Here is a 21,351-nt window from a genome sequence, read left to right as displayed (position 1 = left end):
GTGAGACTCTACCTTGACCCCCCCCCCCCCCCCAAGAAAAAGAGATTCTCGCATTTCATCTGATATGTTCAATCTTGGCTAGAGTGTAATAAAATGGTAAACAAGGCAGCTGAGATCTGCCAGATCAATAAAATTGAACAACTGGCTGATGTCATATGTGAGGGAGGGGCTCTTTGGATTCATTCTCTTCAGGTGTTCTTCATACAGTTTATAAATGCCTTCCGTGCACGCATTCACAGATCCATAGTCAGTGTAAGTTCCGCCATGTGGCCTCTTGGTAGGCTGTACCCGTAAAATGGTGTGAGACATGCCAAACGCTTGGCTGCAGCTGCTGCCGCCACCACCACCCTGAACATGTGTGTTACATTTTTCATGTGGGAAATTAGGAAGAAAGAGTGCTGGGAGTGATGGTAGACATGTGTATTCCATTTTTCATGTGGGAAATTAGGAAGACGGAGTGCTGGGAGTGATGGCAGACATGTGTGTTACATTTTTTATGTGGGAAATTAGGAAGAAAGAGTGCTGGGAGTGATGGCAGACACCTGTAGCCCTGCTAGTGGGAGGTGGGACCGGCAGGACCGTGAGTTCCAGGTTGTCCTCAGTGACTTAGTGAGCTCACCACCACCCTGAGGGTTATGAGATCCTGTCTCAAAGCAATAACCCAAAAAAGTACAGAGCAAATGTGGGGGAGGGGAGAGACCCAGTGGTTAAGAGCACTTGTTACTTAAGCGTAAGGGCCGTCTCAGGATGGACGTGAACAAGTTCAGCTCCCCAGAATCCACCTAAAAAGCTTGGTGAGGCTGGGCTACTTGACAGGTAACAGCTCCACCCCATCTCAAAGGATGATGAAGATGATGAGTGATGACAGGAGGCCCCCCGCCTTCTCCCTGGCCTTGTGCGTGCACATACCTGCACACACCATGAAAATAAGTAAGACAGACTGGAGAGATGGCTTAGCGGTTAAGGCACTTGCCTGTGAAGCCTAAGGGCCACATTCTGCTCTCCAGGTCCCACATAAGCCAGACACACGAGGGCGCATGCATCTGGGGCTCAGTTGTAGTGGCTGAAAGCTCTGGCATGGCCATCTCACCCCCTATAGGGGGAAAAAAGCCAGTATGTTGGGCTTACCTCAAGAAGAAAAAGGGATAAAAGAAAGTAAAACATTGTGAACCAAATCATGATTCATAACCCTGACTAGTTCTAATTTCCTTGTAAAGGCAGATTTAAAAAAAAAATTAAGCAGGTGAGGCTGTATTTCCCATTTATGTACATTCTAGACAAAAAAATAAAAATAAGAGTTTACATGTTGTGTTTAGTTTATTGCCACTGGAACAAATGGAGGATTTTCTATATTCATCTTCCAAAAGCCTGGTACTACGCTGAGACAGAAAAATCTTGGTGCTGCATAGGACCATTCATAAGCCATGTATAGTGATCCAGTCATTGACATTTCTTCCTTTGCACTGTTAATAATAAGGCAAAAATTACCTTGTTACTAATTGGATGCATTTTTTATAGAGCGGCAGAAAACGAAGGGTGGAGAAGCAGTGGTATTAAAGCTGAAGGACTGCCCTTCAGGAGAGGACTTCAAGACCATGATGCCCGCAAGGTGTGTCCTTCAGAATTGCTCATTCTTGAATTTGAGCTGAGATTGTTCCCAGAAATAGGATAAATAATGAGAAAAAGAACCATTAGACCTTTGTTCTTTCTCAAGAATATCTCAAAAGCAAAACTGAGTCCGTGTGGAGCTCCCTGTTTCAGAACAGAGTGCTCTGTTTGAAACCATGGGGTCCTTCTTAGGATTTTCCATTGTCCATGTGTATAGCACATTCCATTTATGCTTTGAAGGTTAGGGTTAGGGTTAGGGTTAGGGAAAGATGCCAGTGTTTCTTACAACTTGAAAGTTACACCTGAAGACACTTCACAATGTGAATGTTTAGTTAAGAAAAAGCAAGGCGGATGTGGTGGTACACTCCTTTAATCCCAGCACTGGTGAGGCAGAGGTAGGAGGATCATTGTAAGGCAAGGTCAGCCTGGAGTAGAGGGAGACTTGCCTCAAAATACATATATAAAGAAAGGAAGGGGAAGGAAGATAGATGGGTTGGAGAGATGGCTTAGCAGTTAAAGCGCTTGCCTGCAAAGCCAAAGGACCCAGATTGAATTTCCCAGTACCCATGTAAGCCAGAAGCACAAGGTGGCAAATGTATCTGGAGCTCTTTTGCCAAGGCCCGAGGCCCTGGCGTGCTCATATTCTCCCTCCCTCCCATAAAAAAATGAACATAAAATATTTTTTAAATTTTTTATTTATTTATTTGAGAGCAACAGACACAGAGAGAAGAGGCAGATAGAGAGAGGGAGAATGGCCGGGCCAGGGCTTCCAGCCACTGCAAATGAACTCCAGACGCTTGCGCCCCCTTGTGTGTACATCTGGCTAACGTGGGTTCTGGGGAATCGAGCCTCGAACCGGGGTCCTTAGGCTTCACAGGCAAGCGCTTAACCGCTAAGCCATTTCTCCAGCCCGAACATAAAATATTTTTTAAAAAGAAGACCGATACTATTATTTTCAGGTATGAAGATCTGTTAAGAAGTCTGCCCTTGCCTGAGTATTGTAACCCTGAAGGAAAGTTCAATTTAGCTTCTCACTTGCCAGGATTCTTTGTGCGTCCCGATCTAGGACCCAGGCTGTGTAGTGCCTATGGTAAGTACACATTCACATTGCTCCGAAGCTTGAGCCATGTGAGATTTTAACTAACTTTTGTCCAAAGAAAAAGTTCCAGATTGATTTTAGCTTTTACTAAATCTATTCTCCTACTGTATTTCTAAAATCCTGTTCATACCAGGTAGTATGCTATGAATCGGCAGCTAGTATATGTAAATAAAACTTGCTGATTCCTTGCAAAACATGTACATATTTTTATTGTCTTTTTTTGTACAGCATCTTGACTTAACTGTGGCTTTTAAGGACAGGTCTTTATAAAGGAGCCTTGCTGTGGGTGCATGGCCCAGATTAGATAAGTGTTGTGTCAGGTAACTAGAGGCTTTTCACGTGCAGGTGTGGCAGCTGCTAAAGACCACGATGTGGGAACAACAAACCTGCACATTGAGGTGTCTGACGTGGTGAGCACCCTCGTCTATGTCGGCGTAGCAAGAGGAACCGGCGTCCTTTCCAAAGCGGGTAAAGAGTCTCAACGCTGTGCTGGGTCTATAGGTGAAAGGCTCCAAGCCTGTGCCAGGCAGTGTCACTTTCTGGGCTAGCAGCATAGCAACAGACAGGGAATATTTCAGTTCTTGTTACCTCATTCCATTTTCCTCCTTTTTAAATATTTTATGTATTTATTAGATAGAGAAGATGGCTGTGCCAGAGCCTTTAGTCACCACACATGAACGCCAGACGCCTGCACCACCACACGTGTCTGGCTTGGGTCCTGCGAATTGAACCTAGTCCTTAGGCTTTGCAGGCAAGCATCTCTCCAGCCCTTCTTTCTTTTTTTGAGGTAGGGTTATGTTCTAGTCCTGGCTGACCTGGACTTGACGCTTCAGCCTCGAACTCAAAGCGATCTTTGTGCCTCAGCCTACCAAGAGTTGGGACTAAAGTATGTGCCACTACACGTGCCCTTTTCTTACAGAAAAGGAACTTTAATTTTAAAAAGAAAGTGTTTTTTGTTGTTTTTGTTTGTTTTTTGAGATAGTGTCTCACTCTAGCCTAGGCTGGCCTTGAACTCGCAATGATCTACCTGTCTCCTGAGTGCTGGGATTAATAACATATACCAACACACTTGGCTAAAATAAAGATTCTTGACCCTTCACTAACTATCACTAAGTATTGTATTTATGAAGATGTGTTGTTAAGTTACTTGTAAAACATGTATTGAAAAGTGGAAACAGTTCAGGGCTGTGAAGATGATTAAGGCAGCACTGTGCCTCCACCGTTGTGTCCTATCCCCAGGAGCAGAGACCAAGCGGCCTTGTCTCCTGAGTACAGGAGACGTTACTAGGTTGTGACGTTCTTTTCATCTTCTCTCACTTAAAAAAATATTTTGTTATTTATTTATTTGACAGAGAGAGAATGGGGGCACCAGGGCCTCCAGCAATTGCAAATGAATTCCAAACGTGTGTGCCCCTTGTGTATCTGCCTTAATTGTGTTCTGGGGAATTGAACCTGGGTCCTTTGGCTTTGCAGATAAATGCCTTAACTGCTAAGCCATCCCTCCAGCCTAATTCTCTCTGTTTTTTTAAAAAATATTATTTATTTGTGTGTGTGTGTCACTTTTTTTCTTCCTTGACAGATACTCAGCAAGTCTTCAACTTCTTCCGCCCACTCACTCCTTTGTGGAATAGCAGCAGCCACAGGGCTGCTGATGTCACTCAGTGGTAGATCACATGTCTAGAAGAGCTTCAGCAAAGCAATAAAACAAAAATGAAAAGGAACAGACTTAACTCTGTAGAACATTTTTCGCAGGCTAGGGAACATGGCTCAGTGGATTAAGTGCCTGCTGCATAAACATGAGTGCCCGAGTCTGAGTCCCTGCGCCCACGTTACATAAAGCAACCCTGTGACTTCGGGTGTGTGTACCACTCACACACTCCTCCTCAGTTTCTCGGTCTTGCTTCTGCTGGAAATACCTTGTGCTACAACATTCACCTCCCTCAACATATGAGGAATTGCAGGCACGGCCCCCTCCTCGTCCTGGGTTTGCGCTTCGCGTTGCTCTGCTCTGCCCACTCCCTTTCCTCTCCGCTCGCTCTGCTCCCTTCCTGTGTGCTTCCCTGAGAGGCGGGGGAGGCCTGACTCGGGCCTTTCCAGTGGATCAGCCTCACTAGTAAGCGGTGAGGTCATGGGGGTGTTAAAACGCTCATTCTGCCTTGGTGCACCTGTGTCAGTATGCCTGTGCTAATTTTCTACTTTGTTCAAATCTGTACACATACTTTAATTACTCATCTTCTGTAATGTGTGCTGTTGACGGTAGTGAACCATTGTCCAACTCCCCTCCCCCCCCCCCCCCCCCCACAGGTTTGAGTTTCATTGGCACACTTGACTTGTAGTCCTCGCTCTGCCACACACGGCTCTGACTGGGTTCAGGTAACTTCAGCTTCCTGAGCGTGAAGGCGCACTCGCTGCGTGCTGTTGGTGTGCGCGTCTTCCGCAGCGGTGCGCCAGTGCCGGAGTTACACCTGAGCTCCCCCTGTGCATTCCTGTCCTGCAGTGCGGGACATTCTGCCTGCCGCGCTTTCCTCCTCCCCCCTCTCCCACCCTTCTCTCTCCTCTTCCTCCTTTTTTCTTCTTTCCTTCCTCCCCCGCCCTCCTCCCCCTCCTTTCCTCCCTCACCTTCCTGTCCCTCCCTCACTTTTCCTCTCTGTCCTTCATCCTCCTCCACCTCCTCCTTCCTCTTTCCCCTCCCTCTCCTTCCCCATTCCTCTTTCCCCTCCTTCCTCCTGCTGCTGCCCCCTCCTTCCCCAACCCACCCCGCCAGGTAAGGTCTCCTCTAGCCCAGGCTGACCTGGAATTCGCTGTGTAGTCTCGGAGTAGCCCTAAACTCACAGCAGTCTGTCTACCTCTGCCTCCTGAGTGCTGCGATTAAAAGCATACCACCACCATGCCTGTGGCTTTTCTCCTCATTTGGGGGGGGGGGTGCAGGTTCTCACGTTAGCCCTGGTTGACATGGAACTTAACTCTGTAGCCCACGTTGGCCTTCAACTGTCAACAGTTCTCCTACTGTAGCCTCCGGAGTGCTAGGATTAAAGGCGTGTACCACCTCCCCCGCCTGCAAGACTTCCTGTACACCCCCTCCCCCGTTTCTGGCATAATACTTTTTTTTTGAGAAGACTATTTCTGAGGTTTCTGTCTAGCTGAGAGTGACAGCAGGCAGGCACGAGGGGCAAGGGTCTTGCCACTGCCAGCGGGTGACTGAACTGGCCCGCAGCAGGCTTTCCAGCACGTGCGTTTAACCCCCGTGCCATCTCCACAGCCTTCAAGAATTTCTTAAACCTTTAGCATAACTCTCTAGTTGTCTTTAAACTTACCATTCTTTTATGTATGGTGACAAAACGATCAACGATGTACGATTACATTCACACTTAAAGAGGGCAGCATTCGGACAAAGGCTGCTGCTTTGTAAGTCACCTTTCAGAGTTTCTGGTTTCCTGGCTGTCTTTACTGACCCACTTGAAATCAAGTACACTCCTCTGTTTCAGGAGTACTAAAGAAATTTGAAGAAGAAGATTTGGATGACATTTTAAGGAAAAGATTAAAGGACTCAAGTGAAGTTCCTGGTGCTCTGTGGCATATTTATGCTGGAAAAGATGTGGACAAAATAAGGGAGTTTCTTCAAAAGGTACAACTCAGATTGTATATTGTCTTATTCCTTCACCTTGAGCTTTAGTTTTGTATTAAGTGAGTCCTTTATTGGTATTCTGTAGTAAACTAAGTAATTTTTAGTTCCAAGAATGTGGGGTACCATTTGAGAATCAAAAGCTACTTTGTACTGCTCTTTTGAAAACCTTTTCCATTTTGAGCATTTTAAATGACAATTCATTCTTCACGGCTAGTGTCCCCTCGTCCCCTTTTAGTGAAGAGCTAATGTGTTGATGAGACCCATGTTGGCCAGGTGGTAAGAGAAGAGTGCCATGTGAAGGTGGACAGTGTTCTCTCTGCATTGGAGACTTTGTTGATCTTGACAAGATTCTCCTTCCTGTTAGCTTTCTTACCATAGGCTAGTATGCATGATACTCTGACGGACATTGACCCGTGAACCTGTAATTGCATTATTCCCTGAGCTAAGTGATTTTTAGAATGAATTCATTTTCCAAATGTTGTGGATTGTACAAAAATTTTTATAGGGATTCACTCTTGCTTATTTTGCAAACCTTGTCTTCTTGACAGGAGTTAGATGATGTTTCTGTGAATGACTTCTGAACTGCTTTCTGATCCCAGAATAGCTATCACCATTTTAATCATTGTCCTTTAAGATGAGAAGAAACATTATTGTAAATAAAATAGAAATTTAGCTGTAAAGAATGGTTCATTTTTCTAATTGTTGTGTAATTTCTTTTTAAACCCATATTGCAGATTTCAAAAGAGCAAGGCCTTGAAGTTCTACCAGAACATGACCCAATCCGGGACCAAAGCTGGTATGTGACTAAAAAGCTCCGCCAGCGGCTGCTCGACGAGTATGGTGTGAGGACCTGCACTCTGGTTCAGTTCCTCGGGGATGCTGTCGTCCTGCCTGCAGGGGCGCTGCACCAGGTAGGGAGGAAGCCAAGAACTCACGTGCTCTTGGTGTGGTTAGAACGCAGAGGAGACAGAAGTCAGAGAGTGGTGGTACCCATTTGCTTTTATTAGTGATTGAAAAAGTCTGAAGTGATTAAATATGTTGAGAGCTTAAGTTGTTTTAATTTGTCAGGTTTCTGTGCATATATTGTTTTCTGATTTTGTAAAGTGAAGTTAATTTTAAAGACCTGTTTGGAGAATAGAAAGTTACTTTGTACTCATTCTCACTAGTGACTCTTTTACGGGTCCAACCTTTGACATTGTGATACAAAGTCATCGGAAATGGGACAGATGCAGCCTGTGTATCTTAAGTTGGACATTGCTGCTTAAATTTACATCCTGCCTCTGTTTAGCATGGTAGCCTTTCTAGAGTAAAATGGTATGTAATTTATATAGCTTTCTATCCACAAATCTTAAAATCAAAAATAAATACCTAGCTTGGCATGACATAGTGGTACACACCTATAATCCTATTTCTAGGGTAGCCAGAGAAGAAGGATCACAAGGTCGAGGCCAGCCTCACAAAGACAAGCCATCTTTGTTGCCGTGGGTGTGCCTGTGGGAATCGGAGGAGAAGAGTAGCTGGGTGGTGGGGAGTGGGTAGGAGTGCAGGGCGCAGCCTGTTCCCAGAGGCAGATGTCCGCATGGCCCGGGCTCGCTCCTCCACGAAGTACACAGAGGGAAAATCCGAGAGACTCCTCGAGAGTGAGCTTGCCCCGTGTCATCCTGTCTTTCCCGTTCAGCATTCAGTATGGAGAGCAGGAGCTCCAGATGTGTAACTGGGTCCTCTGTGCTTCCTGCTTCACTGGATTCACCCATGTCCAGTTTGTTCATGTGCTTGCCTCGTCAGAACACTACAAATTAGCCTTCGAACGTAAACAACCTCAGAAGAGCAGCCAAGAACAATAGTGTATAAATGACAAGATGAATCTTTTGATAATACATGTTTAGCTAGCTGATTGTCGGAGGTTTAGCTTTAGCTGTTGATGAGTTGATTGGGCTTGGTCTTGTTCCACAGCCCCAGCTGGCCTCTGACTTGTGAGCCTCCATCAGGCTCATTGTGCTGTCAAAACTGTCAGTGTCACTTTTTGTATGTATACATACATACCATACAATTTCTTGAAAGGGGATCATGCTATGCATACCTAAACCAGGCTTTCTCTGAACTTGAAGAAATCCTCCTGCTTCTGGTTCCCAAGTGCTGGAATTATAGACATGTGCCCCCTACCCCACCACACCTGGCTCCAATGTCAGTTTTCTCAAAATGGGAGCTATAATTGTGGTTCAGTTTGCATGTAATACAGTTTACCCCTTTTGGTGTACATTGTTATAAATTTTGACAACTGCAGTTAGGTAATAGCACATTAAAACCTTAAGATGGTTCCATCACTCACAAAGAATAATTTAAGAGGAGTCACTTTCTCCTCTCAAAGATCATTCAACTACATATCTGACTTTTTTATTCCTATATCTACCTTTATTTTAGTTTTGAAGTGGAGTCTTGCTCTGTCCTAAGGCCCGTCTGGAATTAATTCACTGTATAGTCTCAGAATGGTCTCAGATTCAGAGCAATCCTTCTGCCTCTGCCAGTAGAGTGAGGCATGGCTTGTCATGTGAATCCAGAGCTTGAAGTTTCCCCTAGTCTACCGACGGCGTGCTCCAGGCACCCCCGCCCCACTGCTGGGCGCTGGCATTGCCGTGCCAGCATGCTGCCAGCCAGTGCTCTGTGTGGGCGCTGGGTCTGGCTTCTGTCCTCGTGCTCGCGCTGGCGCGTCCCCGTCAGTGGCCCGCGCGCCGCGGCCTCCCTCCTGATTGCTAGTGCTCGTCCCGCCTTTCTGAGAAGGCCGTCGAGTGAGAATCCCTGCATGGCTGTGGTAACTTACATCTGTAAACCAAGCCGCCTAGAGGTGTGTCATAAGTTTGAAACCAGCCTGGTCTACATAGTATGTTTCAGGCCAACCTGGACTACAGTAATACTCTGACTCAAACATTGAAAAAAATAGTGAGGATAGTTGTTGCAATCACACAGCATTGTCTGGCCTTTCTTAGGTGATAGTACCTTCAGAGTCATCCATATTGTGTGTATTGTCGGTTCCTTATTACTGCAGGAATATTGATTTATTTTGTAGTCTCTTCATGCATTCACCAGCAAGTCCATTTTGGTTGTTTTTAACTTGGGCAATAATAAAGGCTCTGTTAATTAAAAAAAAAAAAAAAAAAAGCTTGTGTTAGGAGCAGGGCTTTGTGATGGTACTAGCTGCCTGGAGCTCACGTGGAGGCCAGGCCGGCCTCGCCTTTGTCTCGGCTCCGCTTCTGACTTTATGGTGGGACTGCAGGAGCAGGGCAGCTCATGGCAGTTGAATCTGCAACTTCTGAGTGACTGCCAGCCGTCTCTCTTATTTGCTCTCTCTCCACTTGGGTTAAGGATGTGTTCCGAGCTGCGCAGTTTCACCCTCCTTTAACCCTGCCACTGAGGCACAAGCATGAAGGTCACCACGAGTTCAAGGCCAGCCTGGGCTTCAGAGTAATTCTAGGTAAACCTGTTATTAGAGTGACATTCCCTTAAACAAAAGGGTGTGTTCACATATTTTGCCCACCTTTTTGTATCCCAGGCTGAGTTTGAGTCAGCTGTAGCTAAGGATGACCTTGAACTCTGGATCCTCTTCTGTCACCCCTCCCAGTCTATCTGGTGGTGAGGATCCAATCCAGAGCCTTGTGTGTGCTGTACAAATCTCTGCCACCACAGATGTCTCCCCACTGCCTAGTTTGCTGATTTGCAAAGTTTTTTAAGAAATCATTTATTTATTTATTTATTTGAAAGAAGCAGAGTCAGAGAGGGACGTGCTAGGGCTAGTAGCTACTTCAAATGAACGCTAGATGCTTGTGCCACTTTGTGAATCTGGCTTATGTGGGTACTGGAGAATCAAACCTGGGTCCTTAGGCTTCACAGGCAAGTGCCTTAGCCACTAAGCTATCTCTCCAACCCTGTAAATTATTTTTAAAATGTTCTTTATTCCAAATGTAAGGTCTATCTATATCTGATCTGTTTTGTAGGCATGTCCCCCAGTCTTTGTCCAGTGTGTGGCAGCCATGCCCCCCAGTCTTTGTCCAGTGTGTGGCAGCCATGCCCCCCAGTCTTTGTCCAGTGTGTGGCAGCCATGCCCCCCAGTCTTTGTCCAGTGTGTGGCAGCCATGTCCCCCAGTCTTTGTCCAGTGTGTGGCAGCCATGTCCCCCAGTCTTTGTCCAGTGTGTGTGGCAGCCATGTCCCCCAGTCTTTGTCCAGTGTGTGTGGCAGCCATGCCCCCCAGTCTTTGTCCAGTGTGTGTGGCAGCCATGCCCCCCAGTCTTTGTCCAGTGTGTGGCAGCCATGTCCCCCAGTCTTTGTCCAGTGTGTGGCAGCCATGCCCCCCAGTCTTTGTCCAGTGTGTGGCAGCCATGCCCCCCAGTCTTTGTCCAGTGTGTGGCAGCCATGCCCCCCAGTCTTTGTCCAGTGTGTGTGGCAGCCATGTCCCCCAGTCTTTGTCCAGTGTGTGGCAGCCATGTCCCCCAGTCTTTGTCCAGTGTGTGGCAGCCATGCCCCCCAGTCTTTGTCCAGTGTGTGGCAGCCATGCCCCCCAGTCTTTGTCCAGTGTGTGTGGCAGCCATGCCCCCCAGTCTTTGTCCAGTGTGTGGCAGCCATGCCCCCCAGTCTTTGTCCAGTGTGTGGCAGCCATGCCCCCCAGTCTTTGTCCAGTGTGTGGCAGCCATGTCCCCCAGTCTTTGTCCAGTGTGTGTGGCAGCCATGCCCCCCAGTCTTTGTCCAGTGTGTGGCAGCCATGCCCCCCAGTCTTTGTCCAGTGTGTGGCAGCCATGCCCCCCAGTCTTTGTCCAGTGTGTGTGGCAGCCATGCCCCCCAGTCTTTGTCCAGTGTGTGGCAGCCATGCCCCCCAGTCTTTGTCCAGTGTGTGGCAGCCATGCCCCCCAGTCTTTGTCCAGTGTGTGGCAGCCATGTCCCCCAGTCTTTGTCCAGTGTGTGGCAGCCATGTCCCCCAGTCTTTGTCCAGTGTGTGGCAGCCATGTCCCCCAGTCTTTGTCCAGTGTGTGTGGCAGCCATGCCCCCCAGTCTTTGTCCAGTGTGTGGCAGCCATGCCCCCCAGTCTTTGTCCAGTGTGTGGCAGCCATGTCCCCCAGTCTTTGTCCAGTGTGTGGCAGCCATGTCCCCCAGTCTTTGTCCAGTGTGTGGCAGCCATGCCCCCCAGTCTTTGTCCAGTGTGTGTGGCAGCCATGCCCCCCAGTCTTTGTCCAGTGTGTGGCAGCCATGCCCCCCAGTCTTTGTCCAGTGTGTGTGGCAGCCATGCCCCCCAGTCTTTGTCCAGTGTGTGGCAGCCATGTCCCCCAGTCTTTGTCCAGTGTGTGGCAACCATGTCCCCCAGTCTTTGTCCAGTGTGTGTGGCAGCCATGCCCCCCAGTCTTTGTCCAGTGTGTGGCAGCCATGTCCTCCAGTCTTTGTCCAGTGTGTGGCAGCCATGCCCCCCAGTCTTTGTCCAGTGTGTGGCAGCCATGCCCCCCAGTCTTTGTCCAGTGTGTGTGGCAGCCATGCCCCCCAGTCTTTGTCCAGTGTGTGGCAGCCATGCCCCCCAGTCTTTGTCCAGTGTGTGGCAGCCATGTCCCCCAGTCTTTGTCCAGTGTGTGTGGCAGCCATGCCCCCCAGTCTTTGTCCAGTGTGTGTGGCAGCCATGTCCTCCAGTCTTTGTCCAGTGTGTGGCAGCCATGCCCCCCAGTCTTTGTCCAGTGTGTGGCAGCCATGCCCCCCAGTCTTTGTCCAGTGTGTGTGGCAGCCATGCCCCCCAGTCTTTGTCCAGTGTGTGTGGCAGCCATGCCCCCCAGTCTTTGTCCAGTGTGTGGCAACCATGTCCCCCAGTCTTTGTCCAGTGTGTGGCAGCCATGTCCCCCAGTCTTTGTCCAGTGTGTGGCAGCCATGCCCCCCAGTCTTTGTCCAGTGTGTGGCAGCCATGCCCCCCAGTCTTTGTCCAGTGTGTGGCAGCCATGCCCCCCAGTCTTTGTCCAGGGTGTGGCAGCCATGCCCCCCAGTCTTTGTCCAGTGTGTGGCAGCCATGCCCCCCAGTCTTTGTCCAGTGTGTGGCAGCCATGCCCCCCAGTCTTTGTCCAGTGTGTGGCAGCCATGCCCCCCAGTCTTTGTCCAGTGTGTGGCAGCCATGCCCCCCAGTCTTTGTCCAGTGTGTGGCAGCCATGCCCCCCAGTCTTTGTCCAGTGTGTGGCAGCCATGCCCCCCAGTCTTTGTCCAGTGTGTGGCAGCCATGCCCCCCAGTCTTTGTCCAGTGTGTGTGGCAGCCATGCCCCCCAGTCTTTGTCCAGTGTGTGGCAGCCATGCCCCCCAGTCTTTGTCCAGTGTGTGGCAGCCATGCCCCCCAGTCTTTGGCTTGTCTCTCTCCTCTCTTTGTTGCGTCTTCCAAAGAGTCATCACAAGGGCTTCAAGCTCGCGGTAGAGTAGTGGCCTCGCGCGTGTGGAGCCCTGGTCCAAGCACCAGCTGCAGGTTTCATGTATCCTGGGCTGGCCTTGAACTCACTGTGCAGCTAACAAAACCCTCTTAGCTCCTGACTCTTTCTCCTCCACCTCCTGAGTGCTGGGATTACAGCATATATTACCGTTCCCACCTGATATGGAGCTGAGAATTGAGCCCAAGGCTTTGTTAATAATACTAGACAGCTCTAGCAGGTAAAGGTTTTCATTTTACTGTCATCTAGGTGATCAGTTTTTGATTCTGAAGATTATATATTTTTTATCTATAAAACTTCTGCCTAGCCCAAATTAAAGATTTAAACTTAATATTTTTTAGAAGCTGCATGTTTTTGAATATTTTCTTTATTTGTGTGTATAAGAAGGAAAAAAAAACGAACTTAGTGCACATAGGGCCTCCTGCCACTGCAAACAAACTCCAGACACATGTGTCTCGTTGTGTATCTGGGCTTTTGTGGGTCCTGGGGAATTGAACCCCAGCCAGTAGGCTTTGCAGGCAAGCACTTTTAACTGATGAGCCATCTCCCTTAGAAACTGTCCAATTTTGGCGTTGCCATGTGGATATGTGGCCTAGTTTTCATATGTTGTTATGAAGTATACATGGATTGGAGCTCATTGGTTATCATATGATTAACATCTGGTGGTTCTAGTACTATTTGTTGAAAGGACTACCTTTAAGTGGGGTTTTCTTTTGAAACTTGTTGTTAAGCAAAAAGTATAAAGCAATATAAAAGGTATAAATAGTTTCTCCCAACTTTTGACCCCGCTTTCTTGCTCCAGGGGCAGTTCTTGCTGGTTCCCTGCAGCTCTCGCCCTTCGCCGTGCACCTTCAGGCTTGTTCCCTTCAGCTTCTGCTCTGGGAGACTTAACAGGGAAAAAGCTGTCTTTTATACAAATAGCAGGCACATAGCTACCTAGTTGAGTTCACAAGAGTCTTAGAAGGCCTAAATCTGTACTCTATTTGCACCAACACCAAGACTGCCTTTCCTGCCCTCCTGGCTCCTGTCTGTTCTCCACTCCCCTGATTTACTCTGTGGGCTTTGCTGTCTTTGTGAGTACCTAGCAACTTCCTGTTCTGTGCCCTTTATACTTTGCTATTTACTGGGTTTGTGTCTGTATGACTTACTTTTTCTTATTTAAAAAAGGGATTTATTTGAAGCCGGGCATGGTGATGCACGCCTTTAATCCCAGCACTGAGGTAGGGGTGGGGGGTCAGAGGTACGAGGATCATCTGAGTTCTAGGCCACCCTGAGACTACAGAGTGAATTCCAGGTCAGCCTGGGCTAGAGCGAGACTCTCTACCTTGAAAAAAAAATCAGATGGGGCCTGGCTTGGTGGTGCACGCCTTTAATCCCAGCACTCAGAGGCAGAGGTAGGATAGTGAACTCCAGGTCATCCTGGGCTAGAGTGAGACCCTACCTTGAAACCCCCCCAACAAAAAAAAGAGTATTTATTTGTAACCAGAGGGAGATAGAAAGAAGAGAGAAGGTGCATCAGGTACTCCTGCTGAGCCACTTTTTTTTTTTAAGGTTTTTTGAGGTAAGGTCTCATTGTAGCTCAGGGTGACCTTGATTTCACTATGTAGTCTTCTGAGTGCTGGGATTAAAGGTGTGCACCACCAAGCCCTGTTCTTTACCTTCTTAAGGCTTTGCTTTCACACATGATCCTCATTGAGGTCTCACCCAGCACCAGCACTAGCTTAAAGCTGCAAATTAGTCGTCTCTGCTGCCCCCTGTGGTCATCTGTAATGATTTTCCTTACTTACTGTTTCATTGTGTTTCTTAGTTCTTCCATAGAAGATAAGCTTCATGAAGTCAGGTATGCAGGGGAGGGGAGTTTTTGTTTTGAGCTTTGGGGGCAATTCTGAGGCTTAGGCCCAGAGCCAGGAAGCAGTGTGTTAGGCACACAGTGTTCCTGTGAATCATACTCCCAGCCCGGATGTACTCACTGCCCAGAAATAGTAAATTTAACCAACAGTTTCACTACACTCCTACATATACCAGTGGGCATATTTTCTTTTCAGATGTATAGAAAATTCATATAGATAATATAAAGTATATGTAAGTATATATGTTATGTAATTATAGAGATATATAAATAAAATATATATAATAAGACATATAAGTACATATATATATATTTTATTTGAGATACAGTCTCACTGTAGCCCAAGCTGTCCTGGAGTTCACTAGCTGGTCTCAGGCTGGTCTCAACTGATCTTCTGCCTTCCCAGTGCTACGTGGGTCACTGCCCCTGGCAAAAGCAAAATTTATTATCTATGCTAAACAACCTAAGTAAATCATGAGAACAGCATGTGTGACCTAAACTAGCATTCTGGGATCTGCATTAAATGGTTGTTGGGTGCTCCAAGAGAGAATTAACTTCTGTCCCATCTTAGTAAAATTGCAATTTCAGATTTTCTGTTGATACACATGATTGTGAAATCCTTTGTGTCCTTAGGCAGAGCAGCTAGAGCTGGACCACCAGCATGGCCTTGGCCTTGGCTGTAGTACTCCGGATGCTTTTTAAAGTTGAGGCCCAGCCTGGAGGTGTAGCTCATCGATAGAGCACTTGCCTAGAATGTGCTAGGCCCTAGTACCACAAGGAGAAAAAGAAACAAAGGAAAAGAAAACTAACGAAAACCTTTATTAGCATATTTACCTTCAACTTCTCAGCTTACTATATACTATTTCAACATTTGTAGTAAGTTTACAGTATTTATTTATTTATTTATTTATTTGAGAGCGACAGACACAGAGAGAAAGACAGATAGAGGGAGAGAGAGAGAATGGGCGCGCCAGGGCTTCCAGCCTCTGCAAACGAACTCCAGACGCGTGCGCCCCCTTGTGCATCTGGCTAACGTGGGACCTGGGGAACCGAGCCTCGAACCGGGGTCCTTAGGCTTCACAGACAAGTGCTTAACCGCTAAGCCATCTCTCCAGCCCAGTTTACAGTTTTTTAAAGTTGTAAATTCTCTATCTGAATGAACAGAAAAACTTGGCAAATCTTTTCACACTAAATTTTCACAGATAGCAACAATCTCAATGTCAAGATAACAGCCCTCCTGCTATCAACTGGAAAGAATCACATTTTAACTACCTGCTCACAGAGCCTTTAAGACCAGGAGCTTAAGCCTTTGGGTGTAGGAGGGACATGAAAATGACGGACAGGTGGCAGGAGGACAGGGCTACACGAGCGGGAAGCTCATTGCGCTGCGCTGCGCTGCACACTGAGCTTCCCGCTTCCCCGTGACTCAAGCGTTGCAGCCGAGTGCGCCAGTGGGGACTGCCGAGAGACCGGACAGTGTCTGTAAGCACTAGTCAAAGTCCCTGGTCTGAAATCCACAAATGTCATCTTACAACAACTTGAAACTACCCAAGGCTGCCAGAAAACTCTGGAATGCAATGCAAAATTTAGAGGACCCAAGAGACCATTGCAAGAAGAAAGGGCTTTTAAAGAAGCTTCCCCAGGACACTGAGGTTATGAGCAGACGGAAGTGAGCACCGTAATAAGGAAGGCGCCTCCTCAGAGTTGGGAAAGTGAGCAAAGATGGCTGACTGCAGCCTGGGCCACAGCAATCCATGAGGCAGGGGAGATGGTTCCCAGGGCAGGGCTGGCAGCCACATGTCACTAAGCAAGCACAGGAACAGGAAGGAAGGAAGGAAGGACATCAGGGAAATACACTGACAGAACCATCCCCCAGAAGCCCTGCCATGGCCTCCTAGGCACCCTTCTCCAATCTGGTGAGAACGAGGAAGCCAGGGGATCGTGGGTGGGCAAAGTGAGAGTAACAGGAAGTTATTCAAAGGAGCCAAGTGACTTTTAGGACAAGCTCAAGCTAGCCTTATCAAAAGGTGATATAGTAAAACCTTCGAGAGCCTCACTCTCCTCACAGCGTGGAGAGAAACAGCATTGGGAGACTGTGATGGTAAGAGAGCTAATGTAAGACTGTAAAACATCTGTTAGACCAGACACCACAGGAGACGGGCTCCTGTTGACTTGCCATTTATTGGCTGATTTGTCTTGGGACAGGCGCTGAGCACCTCCATAGTCTACTGCTCTGTGAACTAGAGCTGCAGACCAATAACGAAGAGCCAGTGAGGCTGAGGCTGGGCAGGAGCGCTGAGCTATGAGGAGCCAACAGCCCAATGACCACAGAAACAGAACACTTACTCTATATGCCACCAGTAGAGGCACAGTGCTTGAGTTAAAGAACTCTGCAGACTTCAGCAGCTGTTCAGGTGGTCATATGTCCAGAGGAGGAATTCTAGCCCCTCTGGAATTCCATTACCCTGTCATCAATTGGGTTTTTTTTTTTTTTCCTACAGTCTCCATTTCCCACTTACTCTGCTTCATCTCACTCCTCCCGATTAAATTTGTTTTGCAAACGTAAAAATTAGAATAAATTTAAGTGCTTAGTTTTCAGTTACTTCTCCTTTCCCAGGAATTTTATGGCATTTTAAAAGATCACTCGAAGACAATCTAGAAACATGAAAATCCTGATTGGTTCAGCTCAGATCCCCCCCTTGATTGTTAGAATGAGCAGTAATGAAAAAAGCAGCTGTAAGGAATAGTGACACCTAGATTGTATGATGCTTAACAAGTGACATGATACCAACTGGCTTCTTAGGAGAATTTAATCAGGAAAGTAAAGTCGCATGATTCTGTAGGATCTCTTTAATTGGCTAATCTGAAACAAAGGCACAAATAGCCAGAATTCTAGCAAAGTCCTGAGACTCATTGTCTGTCTGGAACTGCGTTTCCTTTTCCTCTCTGGTGTGGCCAGCAGAGGCGCAGCAACACCCACGCGGATGAGTGCTTTTCTGATTCCTCTCAGCAGCTCTAAAGTCCCATGTAGACCAAATTGATCATTTGGGATCTCATTATTGGCCTCTCCAAAGGATTCCTGGAAAAGTTACTTGTTTTTATCATTTAAAAGTACTTCATTTACAGTCACTTCACATGAAGCTTCTCAGTGACATAACTCTCATTGAAGTGTGGTCTTCTGCTTGGAAATCCATTTGATGTTTTGGGAAATTAATTCTGACAGAGTTGTCCTTTGTATTTATTGGTTTTAGACAACTTGGCTTTCTTTGTTCCCACTCTGACCTTCTTCTAAGACTTACACTTCATGGTTTTTCTTCTCAAAATAGGTACAGAATTTTCACAGCTGTATTCAGGTAACCGAAGACTTTGTGTCTCCAGAACATCTTGTGCAGTCTTTTCATTTAACACAGGAACTGAGACTCTTGAAGGAAGAAATCAATTATGATGATAAACTACAGGTAAGAAATGAGTATCCCCCCCCCCCCCCAAGGTAGGATCTCACTCTAGCTCAGGCTGACCTGGAATTTACAATATACTCTCCCGGTGACCTCAAACTCAGGGCAGTCCTCCTACTTCTGCCTCTACAGTGCTGGGGTTAAAGATGTGCGCTACTACGCCCAGCTAGAAATGAGAGTTCTAAGCGAGCTGTTCTTTGGACTTTTTATACTCTCAAATAAAATATGCATGTATAATTGTCGTTGCCTAGTGTTCCCTGAACTTAGGATGACAGCCAGTGACTAACACTAGTGGGTATTGAGTTGTGTGAATTTTACTGAGTCTTACTACCACTTTTGAACGTTCATATTTGCCTTCTTGAATTTGCCTCTGTTTGGCCTGCATTTAAAAAAAAATCATCTTTCAGGCCAAGGGTCATCGTGCACATCTGTGATCTCAGGTCTCTGAGGCTTAGGCATAGGATTGCTGTGAACTTGACACTTGTATCTGTGTCCATCCATTCCCCACGCGCCCCCTCCATGTGTGTGTGTGTGTGTGTGTGTGTGTGTAAGAGAGATTTTAATTTACCAGTTGTCCTTTCTCCCCAGCTTTAGTGACTGCAAATATCAACATGTCTTTCAGGTTAAGAATATCTTGTATCATGCAGTCAAAGAAGTGGTGAGAACTTTGAAGATGCATGAAGATGAAGTTGAGGATATGGAAGAAAATTAAGTGGGGTACAGCTGGATGTTTGGGGGACTAGACCTGAGACTCCCCCTGAATGATGATGGGTATGCGTGATAGGTATGCACTCTGACAAGCTTCAGAAAACCATCAGTGCCAAGAAGTCCTCCCTGTAGTCATGACTTGTTACTGACACCACAGCAGTATGGCATACGTCACAGCTCCTGTGATTGACACGCTCAACTTACAAACAGCACTCCATGGCTGTTTCTGTATTATAGTGTATATGACGTTTGTGAAAATGCCAGATTTAAAATGATGTATTTATTTTTGGTAAAAAACAAAAACAAAAACAAAAATCTCTATGCTATATTGTTGATGAAGTGTAAATGTGCCTGTACAGCTGAATAAAGTAACTGACATTCTTCACTACATGGAGACGGCCACTGTGAGAGCAGACACCATTGTTGATCAAGTGTAAATGTGCCGGTACAGCTGAATAAAGTAACTGATATCTTCACTACACGGAGACGGCCGCTGTGAGAGCAGACACACCCGCTGCGCTTCACTGCGCCTGCAGAGCGCGGAGTCGCACGGCGCTCACGTCACATCAGAAATTACTGCCAAATAAATGTAAAGTTGTAAGATACAAAGTATATAAAGTAGACGCTAAACAGACTCTTCAATATTTTGTTGAAGCTATTGACTGTACAATTAAACATTTTCAAAAGGTGTAATTTATTTAAAATTGTCTCATTTTGGTAAAATTTATGTGAAGTTTTAAAGCTAAATATTAAACTTAATATGCTATGTAAATATATACATATATACATTTAATGATGTATTTTTTTAAAACATTGGCTTGCTTTTGTTAAAGTGCAAGTGTTACATATGGCTTTGTACATTAAAGTTGAAAGGGATTTTACATTTTCCATTAAAAAACACTTTTATCAAGAAGTTGGGTTGTTGCTGAGGTCTCCCTTTTTTTGGAAGCAAGCCCAACAGATTGCCTTTTTTTAAATGCGAGAGTGAGAGAGAACTGGTATGCCAGAGCCTCCAGCCACCGCGGTCGCCGTGTGCATGCCTCGCGCACTCATGTCCCTGTGTGTGGTTTGGGGGACCTGGAGAGTGGTGCCTCAGTCCTTAACACTGTGCAGACAAGCGCCCTAACCGCTAAGCCATCTCTCCAGCCCCGGGCAGAGAAGCGGCGTGTGCTCAAAGTACTCAAAGCAGGTGGAGGTTCAGCTCTTCATTGTAGAACCGTGGCAAGTTGATTTAATGGAGTTCTGTTTCAGTGGCTGGTTGTGTGAGGCGCCTGGTCCTAACCTTTGCTACTGGAAAGAAACGTTCAGTTCTCACTGACACACTCCCCAGGGTCTGAAACTGGTTTCACTATGTGTGCCATCTTGACCTCTGTGTAGGCTGGTAGATCACACATGAGAGGGTGGGGGCTCACCTCCAGCTGTACCCCCATGTGATGGGCGGGGGTCTCTGCTTCCAGCTGCACACCCACGTGAGGGGCGGGGTCACTGCTTCCAGCTGTTTGTACATGAGAGGGGCAGGGGGATCACTGCTTCCAGCTGCACACCCACGTGAGGGGCGGGGGCCACTGCTTCCAGCTGCACGTCCCTTGCAGAACACAATTGCAATACAGAGGTATCGATATAAGATAGAGCTATTCTTACCGTGTATTTGAAAGCATTTATTGACTACCTGTTAGGTGTTTGGCACTGGAAAGAAGACTCCTTCAGGAGTGTCTGTCTGTGTGAGACACTTGCTAGCAAGTATCTGGGTCAGGCAGAATTTTGCCTGAGGTTAAAGCGCTTCTAAGGAGGCAACTGTCTTAACCCAGCAACTGATGCTGCCATCTTGAGGCCTTTCTCACCCACGCATGTACCCAGGCTAGCTTCAAGCCCAGTCCTCTTGCCACACACTCGCAAGTGCTGAGATGATCAGAATACACTGTCATTTTTTTTTTCCTTTTTCAAAAACTTTAACAACTTCCATATAGACAGTATGCCATGATCATAATCTCTACCACTTGCCTTTTCCCCTCCCAATCTCCCTCCACCAAAACCCTTCTTTCCAGTTAGTCTCTTCTGTTTTGATGTCATCACTGTCCCTCCTATGATGCAGGTCTTGTGTAGGTGGCATCAACCACTGTGACGTCATGAATGCCATGGCCACTCTGTCTGGAACACGGCGTTGTGGGCACTCCTTCCCTTCCTTTGCTCTTACATTCCTTCACCTACCTCGTCCTCAATGGTCCCTGAGCCATAGAGGGTAAGATAAAGATGGCTCAGTGCTGAACACTCCACTTCTTGTCAGCAACGTGGTGGGTTTTGAGTTACCCCAGTACCCACCACTGAAAAGAGACATTTCTGTAACCAAAAGTAAAAGTAGCGTATGGGCATAAACAAGTGTTTGGAGGGCAGTTTTGGTAGGCATAATAAATGCATTTAGCTACACAAAAACCATTTCCCCCTAGGGCTTATGATCTCCCCAGCCATACGCTTTTTTTTTTTTTGGTAAGCAGAAACAATGAGTCCACTGGGGCCTCCAGCCACTGCAAAGGAATTCCAGATGCATGTGTACTCTGTGCATCTGCCTTTACATGGG

At 46.8% G+C, this 21,351-nt stretch overlaps 1 protein-coding gene across 3 annotated transcripts in view; it reads left to right on the top strand.

The window, feature by feature from the left end:
• The window catches only part of Jmjd1c (jumonji domain containing 1C), a 121,864-nt gene extending 102,175 nt beyond the window's left edge, over positions 1-19,689 (top strand). For all 3 annotated transcript variants that reach the window (XM_004657868.3, XM_045137148.1, XM_045137147.1), the window contains 7 exons: positions 1,519-1,609; positions 2,568-2,698; positions 3,053-3,175; positions 6,193-6,332; positions 7,067-7,243; positions 17,940-18,071; positions 18,691-19,689. In XM_004657868.3, coding sequence (XP_004657925.3) covers positions 1,519-1,609; positions 2,568-2,698; positions 3,053-3,175; positions 6,193-6,332; positions 7,067-7,243; positions 17,940-18,071; positions 18,691-18,780 — 884 coding nt within the window. In that variant the 3' untranslated portion in view covers positions 18,781-19,689. The remainder of the gene's footprint in view (positions 1-1,518; positions 1,610-2,567; positions 2,699-3,052; positions 3,176-6,192; positions 6,333-7,066; positions 7,244-17,939; positions 18,072-18,690) is intronic.
• Positions 19,690-21,351: the final 1,662 nt, after the last annotated feature.

The sequence above is a fragment of the Jaculus jaculus genome, chromosome 18, assembly GCF_020740685.1.
Source record: "Jaculus jaculus isolate mJacJac1 chromosome 18, mJacJac1.mat.Y.cur, whole genome shotgun sequence".
NCBI classification, from domain to species: domain Eukaryota; kingdom Metazoa; phylum Chordata; class Mammalia; order Rodentia; family Dipodidae; genus Jaculus; species Jaculus jaculus.
This window is presented reverse-complemented; position numbering and strand designations above follow the sequence as displayed.